At 42.3% G+C, this 24,165-nt stretch overlaps 1 protein-coding gene across 5 annotated transcripts in view; it reads right to left on the reverse strand.

The window, feature by feature from the left end:
* The window catches only part of adamtsl3 (ADAMTS-like 3), a 115,509-nt gene that overhangs the window by 9,002 nt on the left and 82,342 nt on the right, over positions 1 to 24,165 (reverse strand). For 4 of the 5 annotated variants that reach the window (XM_029454702.1, XM_029454703.1, XM_029454701.1 and 1 more), the window contains 14 exons: positions 16,975 to 17,102; positions 11,788 to 11,833; positions 11,295 to 11,531; positions 10,031 to 10,157; positions 9,539 to 9,613; positions 8,660 to 8,817; positions 7,471 to 7,582; positions 7,227 to 7,365; positions 7,086 to 7,136; positions 6,740 to 6,944; positions 5,253 to 5,400; positions 5,051 to 5,135; positions 1,923 to 2,233; positions 418 to 547 (listed from right to left, as the gene is read on the reverse strand). In XM_029454702.1, coding sequence (XP_029310562.1) covers positions 418 to 547; positions 1,923 to 2,233; positions 5,051 to 5,135; positions 5,253 to 5,400; positions 6,740 to 6,944; positions 7,086 to 7,136; positions 7,227 to 7,365; positions 7,471 to 7,582; positions 8,660 to 8,817; positions 9,539 to 9,613; positions 10,031 to 10,157; positions 11,295 to 11,531; positions 11,788 to 11,833; positions 16,975 to 17,102 — 1,952 coding nt within the window. The remainder of the gene's footprint in view (positions 1 to 417; positions 548 to 1,922; positions 2,234 to 5,050; positions 5,136 to 5,252; positions 5,401 to 6,739; positions 6,945 to 7,085; positions 7,137 to 7,226; positions 7,366 to 7,470; positions 7,583 to 8,659; positions 8,818 to 9,538; positions 9,614 to 10,030; positions 10,158 to 11,294; positions 11,532 to 11,787; positions 11,834 to 16,974; positions 17,103 to 24,165) is intronic. The other variant, XM_029454705.1, reaches the window with a different exon arrangement.

The raw sequence follows: 24,165 nt of genomic DNA on the forward strand, positions 1-24,165 counted from the left end.
AACTGAAAGGGATAATGTCGTGGATTAGAGGGATTTGAATCTCTTTTGTACACAACCAGTGATTAGTAGAGATGAATTGATTCAACTCGTGTCATCTGTGTTTTTAGATCGTTTGAAAGTTAAGCAGTTCCAGGTGTAGGACGCAGGGATGCATCAGGGCTCTGGGAAACGGTACACGAATGTCCCAGCTCTCTATATTGCACATTTTTCTGGGTTACAGTCTTGGCAAACTGATAAAGAGCAAAGCCAGATTTCAGTCCTGTTTTTAATTAATACTTTCTTCTTGAATGCAGCCAAAAACACATTTCCCCCTCAGTTTTACTGCATCAATCAATCAAGTGTGTTTTAAATGTTCAGGCACAAACCATTTTAAACAAAGTCTGAATGATAATGATGTACGTCTGTGTTGTAACTTACCTGGGTGGGCAGGGCTGAGTTCTGCAGTCCTGCAGGAGTTGCGGGGGCCGACGGGAGCTCACACACAGACTCTGCTCCGCTGCCTCTCTGGTCTGCTTGTTCAGGCAGATGACCACAGCCTCCTGCACGCCTGAGATGACACAGCAGCAAGCAATCATAAGGTGTCCGAAATAAACATGAGCTAATGTGCAGGGTTCAATCATAAGTCTGTTTATATGTTAATATACTCGCTGTAGTACATATCCTTAGAATGAAGGCCAAAAATGTATATTACATAATTATATATGTATATATATATATATATATATATGTATATATATATATATATATATATATGTATATATATATATATATATATGTATATATATATATATATATATATATATGTATATGTATATATATATATATATATATGTATATATATATATATATATATATATGTATATATATATATATATATGTATATATGTATATATATATATATATATATATGTATATATATATATATATATATATATATATATATATATATATATATATATACACACTGTATACAAAGTATTTATGCCTAAATTAGAGGACGTTATTCTGAGCCCCTATCGATCTAACCCTGACCCTAACTGACAAAGCATCAAATCAGACTTTTAATCAGTTCTTTCAGCATCCTTTAGATCTGATTACTGCAATTAAATTAAAGCAAAATCTGTGTATTTGTGGTTAGTATCACTGCAGTAAACGAGATTAATCAGCCGCGCGGAGTAACGTGGATAAACACAAATGATTCAGCAGTCAAACTTGTGCAAGTATTGCTCGGGGCGCAGCATTAGGCCCCTCAATGAAAGCAAGCAGTGTCCCATCATGGAGCACAATGAACATCATCACAGTACAGCGGCCTGCTTTATCTCTGCTCTGATCTGTGGATAAACTTTAAGGGTGTGATGTCAGGTCATGTTAAAAGCAACGCAAGATAAATCACTGAGTCGGCTTCGAATGTTGGGGACAATAACAGTGAGGCGTGTACTTCAAACGCCAGTGGTGTGATGGTCCACAGGAGCACGGCCCTCAGGGTGTGTATGTGACATCCGATACTGCTCTGTAATCATCCCTGAATGCGAGTTTGTTGGGTTTGGGTGAGCACACACAGACCTTGACAAAAGCCTACGCCCATGTGCAGAAGTCACACATGCACACTCGTGCACACAGTTGAGGCCTACAGGCCTGGATGTGGAAGTGGGGAGATTAAAGTTGCTTCAACGAATGTTGGCAGGATGTTTAGAAGAGCTGTTTCTGTCAGTGACGTATGACCTTTAGGATCAAACCTCCATCCGTTATCATTTCATATCACTTAACTTACTTTTACACTGGCATGGCTTTAGTCATCCAGTCAGGATTTTTTTATCTGCTCTTTTCTTTTTAGCCTTTTGGCTCTACAGATGGAAATGCTGCTCTGTCAACTTTGCATTTCTTTACCTTCTCATATTAAGACGGTCAGTAATGATCCATACCTCCCCCACAACTCTCCGAACACTCCGTGAAGCCCTCATACTCCCAGTCGTGCAGCTCCTCTCTTTCAGGTGTCTCCTCCTCCTCCTCTTCCTGCTCCTCCTCTTCTCTTCCTTTTCCTTGGCCTGATGCACCAGAGCAGGGAGTACGGTAGCAGGGCTGACTCGTAGCAGGTTTCACCCCCTCACACTCGTCATCGGGCAGGTCAGCAACACTCTGGGAGAAGGACAGCAAAACTTGGCACTTGACGGTCCGTCGCTGAGTCCCGGCGCCGCAGGTTCTGCTGCAGTGCTGCCAGGGACCAGGGATGAAGCTGCAGAGGAGAGACAGAGGGTGTGAGAGAACACAAACGGGAAGATTAATCTCACATATACAAATATAAACTATGTGTTTATTTAGTTTATACCACATACCTATGCAAACAGTCTTGTAAAGGTAGTTCTATAAGAACAAACAAACCAGCAGACTTGAAAGTAGTCAGACACAAAGTCACAGTTTTTTGTGCAATCCGTCATTTACTTCTAAATTCATAAAGCCACTGAGTATTTATGAAATCCAGTCCTGCTGTGGGTAATTAAACAGCTGTGAAGCATTAGGATCAGCCATTCTTGGATAAACGGCTTTCATGTGCATCTTTCCTCGTCTTAAAGAACGGATCAGAGAAGGAAATACTTCACGAAGGCCTGAAGGCCTGTCGAGGGAGGGTGAGAGCTCCAGCCCAGAAACTGAACAGACTCACGAGCGTTCAGAGAGTGTGAAGGAAACAATACAACTGGAAAGTGTGAGACAGAAAGATGTTTGAATCCTTCAACCTTCATTTTCAGGTTGGGCAACATTAAAAGTGTAGTTCTTTTGAGGATCAAGAAGAAGAAATCTACTTCCTGTTTTGCAGAACGTCTATAATAAGTCAATGATGTTCAGATCTACAAGCAACTGTGGAGCTACTGGAAACAAATAAAGTTAACTGGACATTCAACATGGGGGGGTGAAGGGTTTAAAGACATTTCATCAGATCTTTCTACCTTTCCATGGCACAAGGGTGTTATAGTCTGTACTCCTTCTTCTCGTGTCCCCCAGCTGATCATGAACACAGAGTGGCTTACAGCAGCCATCCTTTTCAGAGCTGAGCTCGCCACCAGATATTCTTCACAAAACATCAGTTGTATCAGCAAAGTGATTTGTAATTTCCACACCCACATCAGAAGACTAGCTTGTCTCTGCAGCTCACTGGTGTTAACCAGAGCTGCACGATTCTTTATCAAATGAGAATCACATTTAAGATCAAGTATCAACAGACACATTGTGTGAGATGAGTAGAGTAGAACATCAAACATTAAATAAGATAAAGGCTTGTGTCCAACCCCCCCGACCCAGCCTGACCTCACAGACAGCTTTGTGATTGGTTGAGTGTAAGTGAAGTTGCAGGTTGAGGAAGAGCCCGGCAGCCTTGAAGTCGCAGCAGATTATGAGCAATCGTTCTAAATATGCAACTCTCCAAAGCAACTGAGTGCATGTCTCAATCGAGATTGCAATCTTTCAACAATTATTCGTGCAGCCCTAATGTTCACTGTAAAAAAATAAAATAACTCAGCCTTCATTTCATTCAAGATGGGAATATGATTGGTAGAAATAACCTTCTGAAAGATAAAATTCAAGGGCTTTCCAGGCCCAATTCCAACAAATCCAAGGTCTTTTCAAGCACTGACACTTTGTATAATGAGAAGCAGCCGGCTTTACAGAAGCTCCAACAGTTACAAAGAGAGTGAACGTGTGAACACAGTAAGTAAAAGAACTTCAATTTATATTCTTCACAAAATATATAAATTCAAGCACTTTCAATGACCAATTGTCTATTTTCAAAAACTTTCAAGGCTGTGATTTTTCGCCCTCAAATTAACAAACTTTCAAGGACGCGTGGGAACCCCGAGTTTCCGACAGCATACATTATCAGACACATCTCAGAGGTCCCAACATGGCAGCCTGGTGCAGCAGTGGGACCACCACACAGGAGCCCCCTGCTGTGTCATAGGATGCCTCAATAAAAAGCTCATTATTGCAGCAGAGTCGTGTCTTTACGAGCGCTCGAGGACTCGTTGTGTTTTGGACAAACAAATGAATCACCAGCAGTTAGAACTCAACACAAGCAGCAAAGTCAACAAGCGAACCCACAGAAATGTTGCTCTTCACACGTTGTTAAAGTACATCTGTCGCTTCAAAAACAATCGGGATTTCATTCATGGACGAAAAAAACACATTCTTGTGATATCTGCCAAAGCCCCACGCTAATCATATCAATTAAAGTTCCATCAATGGAAAAAACGTATTTACTCACAGTGGTGAAAAAGCACTTTTGGCCAAACTGTGAAACATGTATGGGTTTCATTTTTCAAGCCGTTGCACAGCGGTGGCTCGGGGCACGCATGAGGCCTGGCAATGGAGGTGCAATAAGTCTAACGCAAGAATGTCCTTCTCTTTCCGCTCACATCCGTAACCTGGCCCCATATGGTAGGCAGATATTGCTGTTGGCTTGTGAATCCCTGCATATTATACAGAGATATTTATGTGCTTTTGTAGAGAAGACCTTCTTTGCAATAGAAAAAAATCATATGTTCTGCCTCCCACTGTCTCGCTCCACAGATAAGTCACAGTAACAGATGTTTCCAACTGGCTAACAAGGTCGCTAATACAAGTCCTGCAAGACACTGGGTGGAGTCCAAACACTGTCCATCTTTAGAGGATTTATTAGTCAACTGATATGCAGGACATCGGAGGAGGAAAACATTTGGTTTACTCAGGTGCACAAAGAGACTTATTTTGAAAAGTGCCAGGAACATATTCAGGGCTACAGCCGTACATTGACTCCAAGTTATTGCAAATGGGCATTGACACGAACACAACCACGACACTGTTGGGGTTTCATGGCAGTGCCAGGCCCCGTCCACTTCTATTTCACCTCCAGGTAAATCCTGCGCTCTCACTGGTGAACCCTGTTGTTGTATCTGGTATCTGACTTTTGCTTCTTCTTCTATTCTATTGTTTTTTGTGCGCATTACTCGTGTGTGTGTGTGTGTGTGTGTGTGTGTGTGTGTGTGTGTGTGTGTGTGTGTGTGTGTGTGTGTGTATTACTCACGTTGGTTCCTCAGTGACGCTGATCTCCTCGTCCAGCTCGATGGCCTGTTTATGCCACACGGGTTTTGCCTCGACTGGGAGCGTATCTAAAGAAAATAACACAAAGGTTCAAAATCACAAGAGAAATTATATTTTTAGAAATCAGTGAAAGCTTGGTGTTTAAAACGTGACAAATAAAACAATTGTTCCACAATATATCCCACCTATGGACTTATAACAGGGCACTGTCACCAGGCACTCCTCCTTGATGTGGGGTTTGGTGGTGGGGTTACAGCCTCCAGCATGGAGTCCTCTGTGATCGATGCACAACACCACCCTGTAGCGCAGACCCTGACCACAGGTCACCGTGCACTGGTGGTGACAGGAGGAGGAGTCACTGATTAACTGACGGTCATTTTTACACACGTGTGTGTGAAAATGTGTAATGTGTAATGAGACCTTCTACAATCCCTGCAGCGCTCTGCTCAGGACTCAACTTTGTGTTTCCACTGCCAAAACAAGCATTTAAAGGCAAGTTCACTGGAGGAATGTGCTCAGTGAACTGCATCCTGTGCTTGTGCCTGTGTAGATCCCTACGACGGAGATGTACGGCATATTTATGGTTCAATAAGCTGACCAGGAGTGTTAGATGATACTGAAAAACTGAGTTTGGCAAAGAAAGAGTTGAAGAATATGTGCTGTTGACTTTGGGTTTTAATTAAAGCCCTGTATGTTATGTGTGGTGCACCATGAAGGCCCCTCAGCAGGGATATTCTGACTCACACAGGGATGTTGTGTTTCAATGTAAGTGTTCCTGTCACATCGAGAACTCTGATGTCTGAAGAGACGACAAAATCACAGCTCAGGCTGTCCGCTAGGTTTATTTTTGTTTCTTTGGGAGGCAGTTAATCATGCTGTTTTCTAACTCCACGGGTTAATTAAGCCCCACTGAGGTGATTCACACTCAGACAAATTAAGCATTTGCTAGTATTTGACTTCCCAAGAGCTACAGAACACAGAGACATCTCTTCACATTTGTTTACTTAAAGCATTTTCAGCTGAACTTTCTCAACATTTCTAGTTTTGTGATGCTTTACAGCGCCTCGCAAAAGAACAACTGTAATCAATTAAAGACTCCCTCCCTTGAGAATCAAGTTTTTAAACTTGTTAAGTTGTGCTACAAGAGAAATAAGCAATCGACGGCATGGCTGAGCATACGAATGATAGTCTCAGGAACAGAGTCAGACAGGGCTTCATGTGTCACATACCTAAAATAAAAAACCAATCTGTCAGCTTGCATGGCGCAGCTTTCCACATCTTTAGTGTAATGCTGCGTTGAAACGGGGTTTTCAGAGAAGAAGAAAAACATTTTACAGAGCACAGTTTTGAAAAGTTCACCCAATAACATATATTGAAGCCCGACACTGTTCCATCCATTCCTCCTGGGGACACAGCGAGTACGAGCCAACATGTGTCGACCAGTTTCAGTCAGACTCATTTGCATATTCGTAGATATGCGCATACTTAACGAGGCAAAGGTCTAGAGTTACATCGACCCATTTTAAGGCACGATGGGATTTTCATGGAAAAAAACGAAATATGTAATTTGATGAAGAGAGTTTCTAGGAGCCAGTACAGGAACTTAAAGGCTTAGCGTGGTCTGTATACTGTCTAAAGATAATAACTAGTAAAATAGAAGAATGCCACCTACAGGAGACCACTCCTGTGCCAGCCAGGTGGGGCAGTCGAAGGCGTTACAGGGCTGCAGGATAGCAGTCTTTGTGGAATAGAGACATTTCCACTCCTCCGTGGGAGTGATGACGCCTTGCATGTCTTCCTCCACGCAGGATACTGCGCGACTCTGGATGCCTCCGCCGCACGAGGTGGAACAGGCGGTCCAAGGACTGCTCTCCCATCTGACATCAGAGAAGGTTAGTCAGGAAGTCACAGATACAGTAAGTGGCAGAATGTGTGTTGTTGAGTCTCCATAGAGCACTGCAGGAATTATCAGGTTTCCCTGCAGCACTCTATTAGCCCTCACAGCTGCGTGTACGTACCGTGGCAGGGGGTGGTAGAGGTCATATGGCATAATTTGCTTGTAACCGTCACTAAAAGGCAAAATCAATTAAGAAAAAGAAGATTTAGAATTATACAAACATGGAGTTAAAAACATTAAAGCGCTTCCTCCGGTCTCTCACATGGCCAGGCAGGGCTCCATGTTGCACTCCTGCAGCTTGGGTTTGGGTTTGATGTTCTCTGGGTAATAATGGCAATACTGATCCACAACCACCCGGCCGCTCCGGAGGTCAAAGCACTCTGCTGAGGTCAGCTGGTAACCTACGGACAAAGAAATAACATATTTAGTGGAGCAATAACTCAACATTAAACAATGTGCCACAACCTCAGCTTTCTTAGTACTTTGTCCAGTAACTCCACGCTTACCTCCACCACACGTGACGGAGCACGGGAAGAAGTCCGTCTCTCTCCAGCGGTGGACGATGGGCTGGTAGTAGATGTACTGGACCACACTGTCCGCTCCACTGGAAAACTGCACCTACAAGAACAGAGTGATCCGTCACTCACTGGGTGACATATCAGATCAAGAACACAGACTGCATCTACAGAAATGTGTGTGTTTTATTATATATTATACATTTCTTCTTACCTCACACCTCGACTATATTAAGAAAAGCCCAAAGCCAGATTATACCAACACATATAACTCAAACTCATTCACAGTCATGTGTTTACAGCGGAGAGACTGTCTGGCAACTTATTTATATGATTTTCCACGTGTCCAAACCGTTTCCAGCGCTGCGATATGAATTGGCCATCTGCCTCGTAACAGATTAGAAATTATGCATTTATAGCTTCTCAGATTTCCGTCTCCTGAATTCCTATTTATTGTCCGATCCGGACTTGTGTGTTTATGAGGGGGGAAGTTTTCACAGGCGTTTACCAGTATAACTTTTAATGTCCACTCACTGGCCCCTATGTCAGCACGCATACACAAACACACACACAATGTAGGCTTTGTAAAAAAATCCTCTGCTCCACCACTGAATTTATGAAGTGTTATTAACACAGATTGTAAGTAAAACTTATGTTTAACGATTCTTCTTCAAGCCCCGACATTCCACCATGAATAAAATACACATTTCATCACGTGTAAATCTTTGTGGACTCGTCTCTATGAAAAACTTACTTATTACACAAAGCAAACTGAGCTATTGTTAATAAAAATATTAGTCTTTCTTTCTTTTGTTGTTGATGATGATGATGCAGGAAATGTTACCACGTAACAATTATACCTTTTCTTTTCGAAAAGTATGGTTTTGTTAATCTTCTCTTTTAATTTTAAATGTAAATTGCATTTTTGCTGTATTTACTTATTTATTAATTCTATTTCTATATTTCTGTTTCTATTTTATTTTGTTTGCATTCATTTATTTTTATTTCTATTTATTTAATTTGTTATGATTATTATTATTATTATTATTATTATTATTATTATTTTTGTACCCAAGTCTGTTGCTCATGATATTTATTATCACTCTCCATGTTAAAGTCATTAACACTTAAAAACTGAACTGACTTTAAATCACTTGATTCGAGATATTTAAGTTCTTACTTTGACGGTGAAGTCGGCTCCGAGCGGGCCGGTGATTCTCAGGATCTCCTTATCGGAAAGTTTCTGGAAGTCCAAGGTGGTGTTCTCCAGGTGGTACTGCGCTGATGTATCCAAGACAAGCTCACCTTTAACCCCTTGTAGTGTCTTACTCTCCACATCTACAGAAGAAACAAAGCAGAAAGCACAATGGACATATCAGTCACAGTATAGGTTAGGTCATCAGCCAGCGCTGCAGTGAGCTCTTCCACTGTTTGACCTCACTTCAACCCGGGCCTAACAGAGTCTTGTGTGAATCCAGAAAGGACGTTTGAACAAAAACAACGAGGGAACACAGGAAGCAGCAACCAGCAGACAGATGGTTACAATTTACGTGCCCTTGGTCGAGAAGAACGGGGGAAATATTTAATAAAAAATCTGTCCATTTAGAAAGTTCTTTCTTCCTGGCTCAGGAAACAATCTATAAACTAAGAGTGGAGCACAGGATAGGTACAGAGATGGAACATTTGTTATCGATTTGATTCAGTGTGGAGTTTGATGCCAGTACTTTGACACCAGTGAGATTCGCTGGAAGCGTTACACCTTCTCAGAGCCAGGGCAATAAATATCTGGATATTCTGCCCGGAGACACTTTTAAAACCAGCCTTTAAAAGAGAGCCCAAAATGTCATATATTTTAGAATAAAATGTTGATTTCAGATTGTTTTTTGGGTGAGATTTTCATTAGAAAGGTCAAGTAAGTATAACATATAATGAAAACTCCCGGAGCACACGCTACTTGTGTTTAATGTGCAGGTATCTGGGAATAAGAAACACTGCCAAATATAAATATCACGTTGAACTGTTCTGGATGGAAGGGCACCCTGGACCTACCAGGACTTACACAAGTGATCCGGGCCTTTCAGGACGAGGCGCACATGACGACTCTTGTAGGGGACGGCAACAACTGTGTCCTCAGCTGGAGTGAGACAAAGACAGAGGGAGAAAAACAGCATAACGTTTATAATTAATACTTAATTACAATACAATTACTAGCAATACAAATACAATCAAGAGAAAAAGTTTGCTTTAAAAATGGGCACTCCAGTGATTTTAATATTGCACTTCCATAAATTCAGGGGACTTATGAGAGAGTGAATAAAATAAAGATGTTAAAATCAAAGCAGCAGAGATAACTCGCCTCAAAATCACTGGAGCCTACACTTCCCATAATGCAACTCAACAGCATCGTTCATTTCACCCTCCCTGTTTGGCCACCTCTTACAAATGTAATGACCCCAGTTTGTAATGCAGTCTCCTGATGACATCATTACGACATTATCAGGGCTTATTATCTTAAATGAAACAAACAAAAACTAAAGCAAAGATTTGTTACTTTTTCCTGAAGCATGCTGGGTTTTGTAGTGTCCTCGCACCAGTCTGCAGGATGAGCCATCTCCATTGCAGACACCGCAGTTGTCCTCCTTTGCTGTGCTGCCCAACTCATGATCACAACCTACAATCTATAATAAACAGACAAACACATTATACATAAATGAATGTGTGAAAAGTCCCAGTAAAAATACTCCCTTTGGTTTCTTTAGATCTTTTAAATGTCTTCCTTCATACCATGTAAATGTTATAATGAAATGATCCAAACAACCTTCAGGGTTCTTCCATATTCATACCACAATTTATGTATTTCTAAGATAGCCTGAAACAACTGATTATGCGTTTTCATCAAACATCATCTGCAACCATCCAAAGTTGATTGATGGAGGTTCTAGCCATTTCTGTCGGTAAGACAAAACCCAAAGCAGTGTGATTCTAAGCTCAGAGAGTCTATGCTCACATAACGCCTTGGGACGTCATTTCATTCAACCGGGGAAAAAAAGCATTGAAAAGTATTTCCTGGACTGTCAATCAAAAGCCCAATCTCTCTAAACTATCCTCATTAGGGATTCATTAGTGAAGCAGATGGCATGACGTTAGTGTTATAACTCAAGCTGCTGTGTGGAGGGTTACTTGTTGGCTCTTGCATCCAAATTCACTTTAATGCCACAACTTGTGTGTGAGCCATTTAATATACTGTTGTGTTGACAGGAATATACAGTATATATATATAAAAATACATTCCTTTGTATGGCCTTATATGGTCATAATTTGACAAGGTTTTAGAGATTAAGTGTCAGCACTTCCTTCACTGACTTTACAGTTTGGGCAGATATCTTTTATTATTATTATACAGCTATTATAGCTGCCATTTGTATTCTCTCTTAAACTTCAAAACCTTAAAATTCATACTCATAAAAATCAAAATAATCCTAAATCAATTTTAATCTATCAAGCTGCATAAATACTTAACATGCATTGCATATATGTCATAATATTCTCCAAGACTGACTTCAATTTGATCTACATTGTATGAGACTGCACTCTGGAAGATGCATTTTCCAGATTTTGTTAATAACAATTGATTGAAATAACATTTATTGGCGGTATTGACTCCACAATTGTGTAAATGTGCCAAAACTGTGACATAAAGCTAAAGGAATAAATTACTTCTCTATTTCGTCTCCATAATATTGTGAGTCTACAAGTCTTTATGTGGCGTGTTGTGATGGATAAATATGAACTCGATGGCCGACTCTTTGTCCTACCTGGCAGGCTCCACTGATACACATGTCCAAGGACTCGGTGTAGCAGCGCGTCCCGTCCAGCACCTTGGGCGCCATGTCCATCATGAGGCCCGAGCCCTTGGCTTTGCACTTGAGGGCGCAGGGGTTGTCGGGGTCATTATACACAGGAAGCCACTCGTGGTACTGACCCTGGTACCGCACGTCTGCATGAGCTGAACACTGCTGGTCACGGAAATCACCGGCATCTGGAGGGCAATCCTGAGGGTCAAAAAGAATAAGCACAATTCTATAAGTTGTGTTAAAGCCTAAAACTATTGCAAATGTGTTTGTGGGGAAAGACTGCAAGAACTTCTTACTTTCTCTCAAACAACGGAATCGTCCAACACATCTTAACCATAAACCACCTTGGTAACATTTTCACAGTTCCAACACACTGAATTCTCAATCACAAGTTTATCTCTATAAGAGAGCTGTAAAGACATCCATGACATAAAGATGAGGCTGATGAACTTACCACATTACTGCATGTGCGATATTTGATATTCTGCCCTTCGCAGGTCCTGCAGAAGACAAAATGAACTTGTGGGTGAACTGGCTTTGGGGGTGAAAGATAAAACAACGTGTATCGTCTGCGTCTCTGCAGCCGGAAATCCAACTGGTGACTCTTAATGTTTTTTAGGGTTCTTCAGTGATGATGTGGGAACCCACAAACACGACTTCACACAATGTGATGATGCATTGGGGTGCACGTTTGTGAGGAGAACACGATGAAAAAGGGATTTGCGAATTCAATCTAGCAAAAAACACATTTTGATTGATTTCAAAACTAGCATAACCTACTTGTAAAATAAATGAGGAACAAAACAAATCTAGATAAGAGGAACATTTTTAACTTGGGAAAACAGAGTCTATAGGTACTGAAAATACTAAAATATAATATTAAATTCTCATTTGTCTTAGTGTTTGTGTAGTGGTCAGTCCAATCATTGCTTTGTAAATCAACAGAGCTACACACACAGTCGGACCCTCGAGCTGTGTCTGCTGAACACATTGGAGCGGTTTGGATCACGACTCTGCCATGTCTGTGCCCAAATTATGGAGCTCACCACTTATTGAAAATTAGGATTCCTTTGTGCTTTGATGCCGAGTGATGATAAACCATTGATGGTGACTATGATAGGCCAATTATCCAAGCCCCCAGTGGAAACTAATCAAAGGATATTCTTCTGAGTTTTGGGAACTAAAGAGGAATTCCAGTGTCACCGTCCCTTAGCTAATCTGGAATCATGATTGAAGGCAACATCGCAGAGTTTGGACTCATGGATGAACGAGGGCTTGACGATTTTTACAGCCTTATTCCAGAGAGCGGGGGGAGTGGATGTGAAGTGTGTGGCATGGCAAGAACATTAGACTCTGTGACGTTTCCAGACAGTCCCCTCTGCCAAGCCAAACAGCAGGTCATGGGGCTTGGACCCAAACAAGAGCCTTTCTAAGAGTCGAGAGGCAGGTAGCAAAGACGAGCAATATATAAACTAAAAGAAAAAAAGGCAAAGGGAATAAAATGAATTTCCCTTTTCATTTCCTTTCGACTTTGGAAACTACAAAGTGAAGGCTAAGCAGAAGTCGGGCCGGACTGGGGATTCATCATGGCGTCATCATAAGTTAGGGAAAAAACGACCAGAGCATAAAACACATAACTCACAGATTATGAGCTGCTCGTTTCTGCCAAATACACACAGAAGACAACTAAATAGTTTTTACATCAGTTAACTACACACAAGACTACAAGAGATCGCTTAAGTTAAACTACCATATAGCGAGCCAATAACCTCATCCTCAGACAACAACTCAAATCTATTGTAACCATGAAAAATTCATATTAATAACTTCTTATAATATTGGATATGCAGTAAACTTTCCTTGGCTCATAATGTCCATATACATGTCATCAACTCTTCCCGCTAGATTGAAAGTAATTGCAAACAGTGCTCCGAAACCTTTGCCATAATATTGATACACTTGAGGCGAGTGGGCACATGAGTTTGTAATGGCTGAAATGTGTTTTTGCTGTGAGCTCTGCTATTGATCAATTTAGGAAATTGAGAGCAGTCGGGCCATCGAAGAAGGGAAAATTAAGTTTAGAAAGATTGAGCAACAGAAGAGAAAAGGCAAGACTTTCCTTTGTCTACAATTCCGACAGTCCGTACAACATTTTTGACAAAAGCGAGATGTTTCTGCGGCTATAAAATATGTCCTCGGTGCCCGGAGGATGAATCCTAAGTGCTTTATTGATCTCCTGACTTTTCATCTTGCACCACATCAAAGTTTTCACTTATCCAGTGAAATATCTCCAAAATCACAAGATGGATTGGAAATAAAACTTAATACGGACATTCAGGTTCCCAGGGAATCGTAGTGAAGGAGGTTTGAAATATCTCAACAATGGTAATATTAGATGGAATGAAAGTCTTTGATGATCCCTTGGGCTCTGTGGAGACGCTGGTTGTTCTTAGCACTGCTCAGGCATCGCAGAGGGTGGTCCCTATTCTGTAGACGAGACATAATCAAGGTGCCAGGCCCAAGTTAATTAGAGCAACTTAATAAGTCATTCCCTCGGAGAAAATTCACTTTTAACTACCACACCATTTAAAGATAGTCTTTAAACACAGCTGTGGTAAGGCTTTGGTGAAGTTCCAAAATGCCACCGTTATTTAATGCCACAGTCTGTAATTTCTGCAAATCCGTGACCCAATAAAGAGTAAAAACATCCTTATCCGCAGAGGAGTTATTTGCAACACTTACATACTTTTTCCTCTCCTTTCTTTCCTGATGATGGAAGGTCATCACTGAGGGGGGGCTGCAACTAACGATTACCTTCCTTATCACATAATCTGCCAATTATGTTCTATATTAATCGACTGGTCTTTCAAAAGGTTTGGAAAATGTCCATCCCAGTCACTGAAAGTCCAATGTGATGTCTTTAAATGTCTTGTTCTGTCCGTCCAAAACCCAAAGATATTCACTTTAATATGATTTAAAACCGAGAAAAGCAGGACATCTCCATATTTGAGGCTGAAAACAGCATTTGAAGACATTGTTACATGAAGATTTACTTTAATGATTAATTTTTTCTGTCGATCGGCGGATCGATTGGTCGACTAATAGTCGCAGCTCTATAACGGAGCACATGACTCTTTCAATTATTTAAACAAAGTGAAGGCTGACCTCTTTTTGATTTAAAATAAATGACAAAGAAAGACTAATCTGAGCCACTTTCTCTTGCCATGACACTCAATCCATACGTCCACACTGCTTCAAATACTGCTGTTAATAATGGAGATTGTGATCAAGTGAAGTGTAGGAGGGACTAATGAGGGCCAGGCGATCTGTGTTTAGTCTGTATGCAGTTGCCCTATTGGGAGGTTGTCTGACTCTTGTGCATTAGGTCCATGTGTGTGTGTGTGTGTGTGTGTGTGTGTGTGTGTGTGTTTAAAGGTCAGAGAGTTGGAGTGGTATTGGTTTGGAGGGTGTTGCAGGCCCGTTTCCAGCCTCTCTTTCCAAAGAGTCACACACACAAGGGGCCTTGTGCTGTGCTTTTTAATGACGGCCGTTTGATCTGCCACCCGGTTCCACGCTACTGCTCCCTCGTTCCCACGCAACAGCAGGGTGAGGTGGGATGAGGCGGGACGGAGGGTCCCACCATTTCCTCAAACCCCATACTGCTACTGCCAAAGGACACAGGAGTTTGTAAACATACCTGACTCGGACGTCTGCACCACCTACATCCCACATGAAGCTCAAACCCCAAACACCTCTTAACACATCAATTGCTTTTACAGTCAGTAGCGTTCTGAGGTGTGCCTGACCAAAGAAATCTGGGCAAGCAAAGAGAAACGGTCGCTGCTGATATCGTTAAATGAACTCCTCAAAAAGCCATAGACCTCAGTGTTTACAGAGCAGCACATGGGGGGTCTGGCTCTTGGAGTTTGAGATTTTGACAGAATCATGCTGTTCAGGCTGGCACCAGCGCAGACAGACGGTTATGAAGCAGCTTCGGGTACACCTCACCTGTGACCTGAGGTATGATCTGCACTGTTTTGTCTTTGAACAGTTGTGTTTTATGATCTCACTGGCTGCTCCTGTCACTGCTGGAGCTCCCCCTGAACCCCAAACAGTGAAACAGAGGTGACTTTGGCAGCATTACTGGCTACCTTTAGTGAGAGAGCAATATATTCGGGGAACTGTAAAATAGAGGAATGCAGTGAAGTCACCCTGCAGCTATTTCCCAGTCTATAAATGTGTCAACATTTCAATGGAAAACATACCTTTTCATTTATTTTTCTCCTATTTTTTCTCTCTTTCTCCAAAGATCCATTTGTAATTGACCACTTTGCCCAGTACACTTGGCCTCAAGCTTTAATCTTGAAGCCCACAGGGTTAGCTTAAAGCCTAACCAACCGGGTGACTTTGGCACCGGGATGAAAGGACCGAGAGGTCCAAAGTGCAAGTTCCAGTTCGTCCCAAGACTTAAGCCGAGATGATGAGCAGTGGGAATCCAACCAATGTGGGTTCATTGCTTGCAGAGCACAAACTCTATCACAGAAAAAAAAAGTTATTACAAGTGACATGCACTTTGGCAAGGGACAATGATTGTTATGCTTTGATTTGCAAAGAAATGTTTGGGTCATTACTGAAAATCAGATCCTTATTGTCACTGATGAATTCAAGATTGATTCTCATATGGTCGTCTAGACAGATGCAGGAGGTGGATGGGCAGGTGATCTCAGCCGACCCCTCGGGGCGTCACATTACAGTCATATGTGTTTTGAGAACTCTCATTACAGCCCATGGGAATAGAGCGATTGGTGAGATTTACTCACACTATGAAAGACGCTGTCTGGATTTATTTGCCAGAACTGCCGTGAGCAAAAGAAAAGGACTCCCCCCCAGCCTCCCTCTTGAATCCTAAAGCCGTGATTTGGCACTTTAATGGAAAGCAGTCCCCAGTCAGGACTTTGCACTTTAGAAGAGGAGATAACCTCGGATAGTGTGTGAACACGCGCTTACAAATTGGTAATGCAATGTTTCCATTTCTCTCAAGGTCAGTGAGGTTCTAACTTGAAATTAGAAATATTAATTTACTGCTATGATGTAAGCATCTCTGAATACATCGTTCTGTGAGCACTGCACTCATAAATGTATGTCTCTGGTTCTTATAATACCAATTTTTTTAACTTTTTTAAGTTCAATTAGAAATGTTACCAGTAAAGGAGAATCGCTGAGAATACTCAAAGGGTCATTGTGTTATTGTACTGATACGTAGTTTGTTTCTTAAGTTATTTCTTATGAACTCTATCCTTGCCTGCAGTACCTGTGGTACTGAGCGAGCGGTATCCTTGGACAGGCGGTGCCGCCCACTTTGAGCTTCACGTCGTCTCTTCAGAAACCTCTGGATGACGTCACGGAGAAAGGGACGCTACTCTCTGACCAATCAGTGCTCTTAACTCCACCTTCTAGTGTTGGCTCAGCTCGCTTGGACCATGGTACCAAAGAATTACCAGGTTCCATCCACAGCTATTGCTTATGGAAAACCAAAAAAAGAGCGAGTAGAGCCGAGTGGAGTCATGCCGTACCATGCAGTGGGAATGCTTCACTATGTAGAGTATGCATCAGGCTTTAGGGGGAGAAGAGGCGGCCTTACTTGGAACTGAGGCATCGTCTGAGGGAGTACGAAGCGCCTCCTCCACAGGTCCGGGAGCATTCACTCCATGAGCCCCAGGCATCCCACAGAGTGTCTCTGTCCTCTTCTGATCGGGCCGTCCGTGAGCTCTACACACCAGGAGAAGAGACATGACTTGAGATTTACACACGAGCGATCTGTCATGGATACACTTGAACAATTTCCAGTTTGCATTTTCACTATTATCACCTCATCCATTCAAACCAATGCTATTTTGTCTTTATTATATATTGCTTAATTTCTGACAAGACCAACCAAAAATTTAACAAGTGAAGTAAGTTATGTTCCTATTTCCCTTTTGCAATAGAAGCACCCTGTGTGCATATTCCTCCGCCATATGAGTTGTGGCCTCTTGGTTTAAACAGATTCTCCTGCAGGACACACAAAGAGCTGCGAGTCCGAACTAAATTCCAGGAGCTGCTGAAAACGAAACACATAGGACAGGATGAGAGAGACTGCAAGGGGAAGTAATCAAAAGCTCTTTGAATATCTCAAATGTCTGTGTCATCCTTTAGATTATGAAATGTTAGTCCTCTCTATAAACTTCGGCCTCACTTGTGTCTCCCTCTCTTAATTGCATGGTGCTGTATTTGGCAGCAGACGGAGGGATATTACTGTGTGATCCAACGTCAATATTATGAGAAGATGAATTTTGCGACTGCAAGGACAATGTGCATCTCCGATGTAGAGTGAAAGCCAAGAAATAAAGATCCTCTCCGCCCTTTTATCTTAGATTTTTCTAACTCCTCTTTGCCTTTCAAGGCCTTTTGTATTTTCACATTACATTTGACTGGACTGACTCACCTTGCTCTAAAGAACGTGTTTATTTGTGAGGCTGGCACTGTCATCTGATGTGGATCACCCTCTGCGCCATATGAGTTATGTTTCTTTGTCTTGGCTTCCCTGCCTAGCTCTTCTCAATGCCCTTTGCTGGTCTGACTGAATGAAGTCAGAGAGCCACGTTATGGATTCAGAGTGAAAAGGAAAATAGATTGCTTCTGCGATCTAGAACAAGGACAGCTTAGCTCAGAGGTATTCCACTCACAGCTGCCAAAAGAACTGCTTCTATACCTGTTGAATGGATGAAAACTGGAAAATGAAAGAAAAGACTTGGAACATGGAACTAACACTGGGACAACTCATCCACCTCCTATGGCAGCAGGAATGTGGTTTAAGAGACTCGAGGTGCCAACACATTCAATAAAACAATCTGACATTCAACAGAGGCTTTCAGGCCGTGAAAAGGAATAGATGAATATAAGAGAAAATTATAATTTTCTACAATAACCTGGACACTTGTTACCTGGCAGTCTTTCTGGTGTTGGTGAACAATGAAAGAATATTTTAAGATTGCAAAAATGCAGCTTTTGTGCGCTTTAGACAGAACGGGATCTTCACACCACGACGGCAGTTTGTGTTTGCACATCCCGCAGAGTTTTTGACAACGACCTAAACATCCCAAATCTTAGGAACAACATACCCACTTACCCTGAACCGACTGAATAAGGCAGAGAACTGCATGTGTAACACCTGCTCTCAAAAGGATTTATGCCCACTGAGTTGACAAATAGTTTAGAGCAAATGTCCAGCCTTGCATTTGAGATGCACAGCCTTGAGATTTTAGAGGAAAAACACAGGATATGCAAAGTTATTTTGACTTCTTTGGCCCCTTTTCCCAACAGCATGGCATTGTGCTTCGTCTACAGAGATGAATGGATTTAAGAGGAAAGCAGATACAAGGTATTAATACCACCTCGATTATTTTCTTTGGGTCACGGTAGCAAAAACAGCCATGCTGTTAGCTGCGGAGTGGGGTGGTGGGTTCACATTATTAACAGTGCGTGGGGACTGATATAAATGGCTGTCAGTGCTGATGACGCCTGAGGAACAGCAGAGGGGAACGGTGAGACCTAAACATGCAGCCAACGAAGCGTCCAGCCAAACATACGTAACGGCGCGACTTTCTGCATGGGCCAAATATTCTGATGTTTGGATCCACAGTAAATAAACACAGGCTGAGCTCCGAGAAGCCGGTTAGCACACTACCTTAATTCTCCTTTGAAAAGCAATCAGTGAATTTTGCACTCAATTACGTCTGGGAGCTGTGTGTTGCAAAGCCAAGAGAGCCCGAGGCAAAACAAGGCTGGTGAAGACAGAGGAGGGGAACAGATGAGGGGACGGAGGGATGGAGATGAGGAGGTTGTTTGGCCGACTGTGCTGCTATTGTTCTCAAGGAAGACGGCGGAACACAAGGCTCCGCTAGTCAGAGGGCCGTCCTGCTGGGATTTGGATCCAATAATCAAAAGGCTCAGATATCGACTTGGAGCCTTCCTAACATCTCCTGCCCTGGGGTTGTATTCACACCGTAGCAGTCCCATTTACACAACAAAGCCATGAAAGGTACACACATTTGTTCTCTGGCTCTTTTACGATGAGAAAAACAGAGCAAACATGTGACCACAAAAGGCCCCGTGGCTGTCACGCATCCAATGTTTTCACATCAAGTGGAAGAGAGGAAATGAGCACATGATAAAAGACCAGTGATCTCCATATTATGTTATTCTGATGGGCAGATTCTATTTAAGTCACCTGTCAGCAGCTGAGACTAAGGACATTTTCCTTGAAGATGGAAAACTCCTCGACAGGGGAAAGAAACCAGACTCTGGTGCCTTTTTTGCAGACTGTGTCAATATACATACGATGGCCGTTTCAGTCGGCAGGACATATGATATTTGCACATCTGCTGAATCCCTTGTCGTCGGCTCCACGCGGCACGCCACCGTACCCACCTTCATACTGCAGCACGGCAGTCACTGTAATGCAACAGGGAGTCCTAACAAACAGCTTGCTGGCCTGAGCCTGCATGACAAGTCTACTTTGTGACTGATCGTAAACACAGAGGAGGCACAGGGACTTTTCAGCAGGAATGAAATCACAAGGCAGGTCACATTAACTGCCTTGTTAAAGCTGAAAGGGCTCCAAGGTCTGAAGAGTGCATTTCTACTGCACAGCGTCACTTAAGCAGAAAATACGTGCATGCACACTCCTACACAGTAAAGCAATCTGTTAGAACACATGTGATTGTACCGACTAAAGATAAATGAAAATGTTTCTTTCCTAGGATAAAAATAGAGAAAGAGAGTAAACATTACAGTACCAGGATCAGAAGAGCTGTCACCAGTAGCTTGCAAGATAAAAGATCTTGCTCCATATCTTTCAGAGTGTGTGAGGCAATCACTCCAGTTCTGAGTGTGTGTTTGTTTGCGGGATGCCCTCCTCTCCGGGTCACTCTGTGTGTCCCGTCTGTCTGCCTGCCGTCTCCTCTCTGACTCGCTCCCGTTCTTCCTCAGGAGTAAGGGGAGGGAAAGAGGACTGGGAGTGTATGTGTGTGTGTGTGATGCGTGGGAAGTAATTGGGGGGGGGGGGGGGGGGTCCGAGCCCCACGAGTCCTTCAGGTCTGGCACACCAGCCAATCAATAAATGGGCCTCAGTCAAGCGTGTTAGTTCAAACAAGGAACTGGGCCAGCTGCAACCTCACGGTGTGTGTGTGTGTGTGTGTGTGTGTGTGTGTGTGTGTGTGTGTGTGTGTGTGTGTGTGTGTCAGAGTCGGAATAATGGCGGACAGACAACAATTGTAAACCAATTTTCTTCCCCCTTTGATTTTTTTCCATTTCTTGCTCTAAACTCTCAGATTTCTGCCTCTTACACTCTTTTTTTTCCTCCCGCTTCCTTTTCCCTTATTTTATTCAGCTCATGCTGCTGTTCCTCATTTCTTTTCAGCTCTAGAACGCTTTGCTCTGTCGTACAGAGCACGCTAATCTGCTAGCACGTTTTGGATGTTGGTTTGACGACATTGTTTTCATGAATATTATTAGAACAAACCCTCACATTTCCATGCATGCACAGATATGCTGACTCCAAACATCTTAACAACAGTGAGACATGTGAAGCAGCACATGACTTCATGTCCGGCTCCTGACTGTGTTTTGTTTTACAAGGATTTATGTGAGATCCCCGTGTAAAATCAGATGACATAGTCTGGTCACCGGAGCGATCAGAATAGACTTCTCAGCCATGGGGACTTTTTCTATTTCTTTATGAGCTAAAGGTCTACTTCAATAGAGCCTTTCATAACATCTGGCCGTTTAAGCCATTTGCACTGTGGAGGTGGGGAACAAGCCAGGTGTCCCCTGGAGGGACAATACCTCTGGTTATAGAGAAAAACAACCAGCGAGATGGACAGCTCCTGGCGCAGAGGGAATATACTATACCCTGAGTAACTTTCCAGTTTCCAGCTTTCTGAAAAGGCAAGACACAAAAACAAAAGCTGAAAACAGAAAAGCAGTCAGAGTTGGTGCCAACCCACTGGTGCCCCTTGATGTGACTTACAAGGTAGCAGGCTATCATTGAGGAATTCAACCCTGACGCTCCAAAGACAATAACAACCCTGTGCCCTTCAAATCAAGACTTCAAATCCAACCTCCCAATCAAACACCAAATCAAAAACCACATAATTGCTATCAATTAAGGCTGCGAGGAATGTGCTGCACTCCAGAGCAAATAGTCAGCAACCGTAATCACAACATCGGAACGGATGTCTCGACACTAAACCAGCACACACACACACACACACACGTTTTATACTTGAGATACACACACACACACACACACACACACACACACACACACACACACACACACACACACACACACACACACACACACCAAACCAGTCTTGAAGTCTTAACTTGCTGCTGACACTATGGGAACTTTTTGACTTGGTAGTGAGGGAAGTCTGTACATTCTACAGATTTGGGAGTTCTCCACATGCACACTCAGCTCTCCACTTAACACCTGGTGTGTTCTGTGGTGCCAGCGGGGAGGTACGCGGACGTGCACGTTTTCACAGGCTGACAGAAATTATACCCCCTTGCACCCTTAATCCATAACCTTCTGATATTTGCTTTCAGAAGAAATCCTTCTCATATTTGCAAATGTACGACTACAGAAAATAAACTGTGGCATCGATGATGTGCCCAGAGTTTAAAACCAAACACCCGAGGAGGAAATTAACGTGTTTGACTGACACTCACTTGGAGCCAGTTCTCTACCACAACATTGCTGGAGGTGTCTCCTCACAGTTCAAACAATAATCTATGAAGACGATGAGGTGAGAAAAACGCGATATAGTGCATTGTTATTTTACACAAAGGGTATTAGGTTGCATGAGGGAAGCATGAAAACGGTTCAGAAGATTAGAGGAAATTGATTGTCCTCAGACAGACACTCACACACTGTTATTGTAGATCTGGCCATCATTTCAATCGGTTACGATAACATTGTACTCCCCACAGTAATTACTGAGATCTGGCAACACGGAGAAATCACTTCAACAGAGTCCAACAGGGCAAGAAGAAGAAGGAGCAGCACGACCAGGACGGGTCCTTTTATTTTGTTCATTTAATGTTCTAATTTAAGTGAGAGCGGCTGCTCGGTGGGGAACACAGACACACCTGCGCACATTTATTTAAATAGTTGTTTTTTCATTTCTGAAACTGTAAAAAACATCATTGATTGGCGGCTCATCTGACGTCTTATAGTGACGTCTCATCTTCCCTCGTGGTGCATGAAGGAGCCATCTGAACTTAAAAATGATTCATTAATTAACAGTTAATTATTACATATACACATCACATTGATGTAAAAATGTGTTATTATTCTTTTAGCACCAGTTGTTGATCCTTATACGAAGAGTTAAGTTAAGCTTGCTTTCACTTTTTGACATAATGATTGAAAACCAATTAATATCCCTGCAAGTTTGAAAAAGAAGTCAAACATACCAACATTGCTTCTCACTCACTGTAGAGGAAAGACTATCTCATGCAAAATAACATATAAATGTAAACTGGCAGTGTTTGTAGGACTTGTAAAAAGTCACCAAGTAGACTTTCCAAGCAGCAGAAGTTTAACGGATCTTTCCCTTTACTCCTCTGTGGAGGAATAAAGGGTCAAATTAAAAGATTGCCATATTACAGAGTAATGACCCGAGTTAACAGGCCTGGAGTTCTCAGAAACAGAGACAAACGCAGCTAAAGTTACCGGCGACTGACTTTAAGTTACACTCAAGAGCACAAACCCTCAACTCCCACGAGGAGACTTAAAGGGTTGAGCTGGGAGAAAAGCCTCCCACCACCCCCACCAACGCCGTCTGTGCTCCAGGCATGATTTACACCAAAGCCATTGTTTGAAAAGCTTTCTGGGCCACAGTATAAAATGTTTTACCAGGACAGTGATTTTATGACCTGCAGCTGAAAACCAACCACACTTCCCCGACTCCCAAAACCAGAGGATTAAAATATAGATGTAATTCCCTGACAATCAGCTAAATCCAATTCAAGCCAGATGGGAGGTGAGCTGTAAAACGTAAGAAAGGAGTAGCACGGATCAAACTAAATACTCCCTAAATATTGTCTACATTCTTTGTTGTCTTCAATGATTAGCATTAAAGTTTTCTTCTCTTCTTTTTGATTATTTAAGTGTATTTAATCCTTGATATGTGTCTACAAGTGATACGAGCAATATTTGGTTTCAGTGTTTGTTGGTAATCTGAAGATGACAGATTTACAGAGCCATAAAACATCTTCTGAGGACACTGCATCACGGTCCAAGTGGGAGGAAGAACAACGCTGCAAGCGAGGACATTTTACGGATAAATAATGTGCTCAGGGGAGAAACAAACGCCAACTCAACCTTTAACGGACTCATCTCTGCTGGCATCCAGACCTTCTGACTCCATGCAGCTCCGCAGAGCAACGTTCTGCCTGGATACTGGTCCCAGAACTTTTTACATCACGAATGAAAACAAAATTATTTGTTTCTCAGAATAGAAGCTGCAGAATAAGGATCCTGTCCACTTGCAGCTTGGAAGGCTTCACATTTAAAATGGTGAGTATATTTTACACCTGTTATTTAAACAGGACAAAGAATATATACAAGAACTATACACACGACGCTAACATGCTGATGCTTAGCAAGTATAAGGTTACCATGTTCACCATCTTACTTTAACGTGCTAGCATGCTAACATTTGCTTATTAGCATAAACACAAGGTACAGCTGAGGATAATGGGAACGTCACTTCTGCAGGAATTT

Source organism: Cottoperca gobio, chromosome 18, assembly GCF_900634415.1.
Source record: "Cottoperca gobio chromosome 18, fCotGob3.1, whole genome shotgun sequence".
Lineage (NCBI taxonomy): Eukaryota > Metazoa > Chordata > Actinopteri > Perciformes > Bovichtidae > Cottoperca > Cottoperca gobio.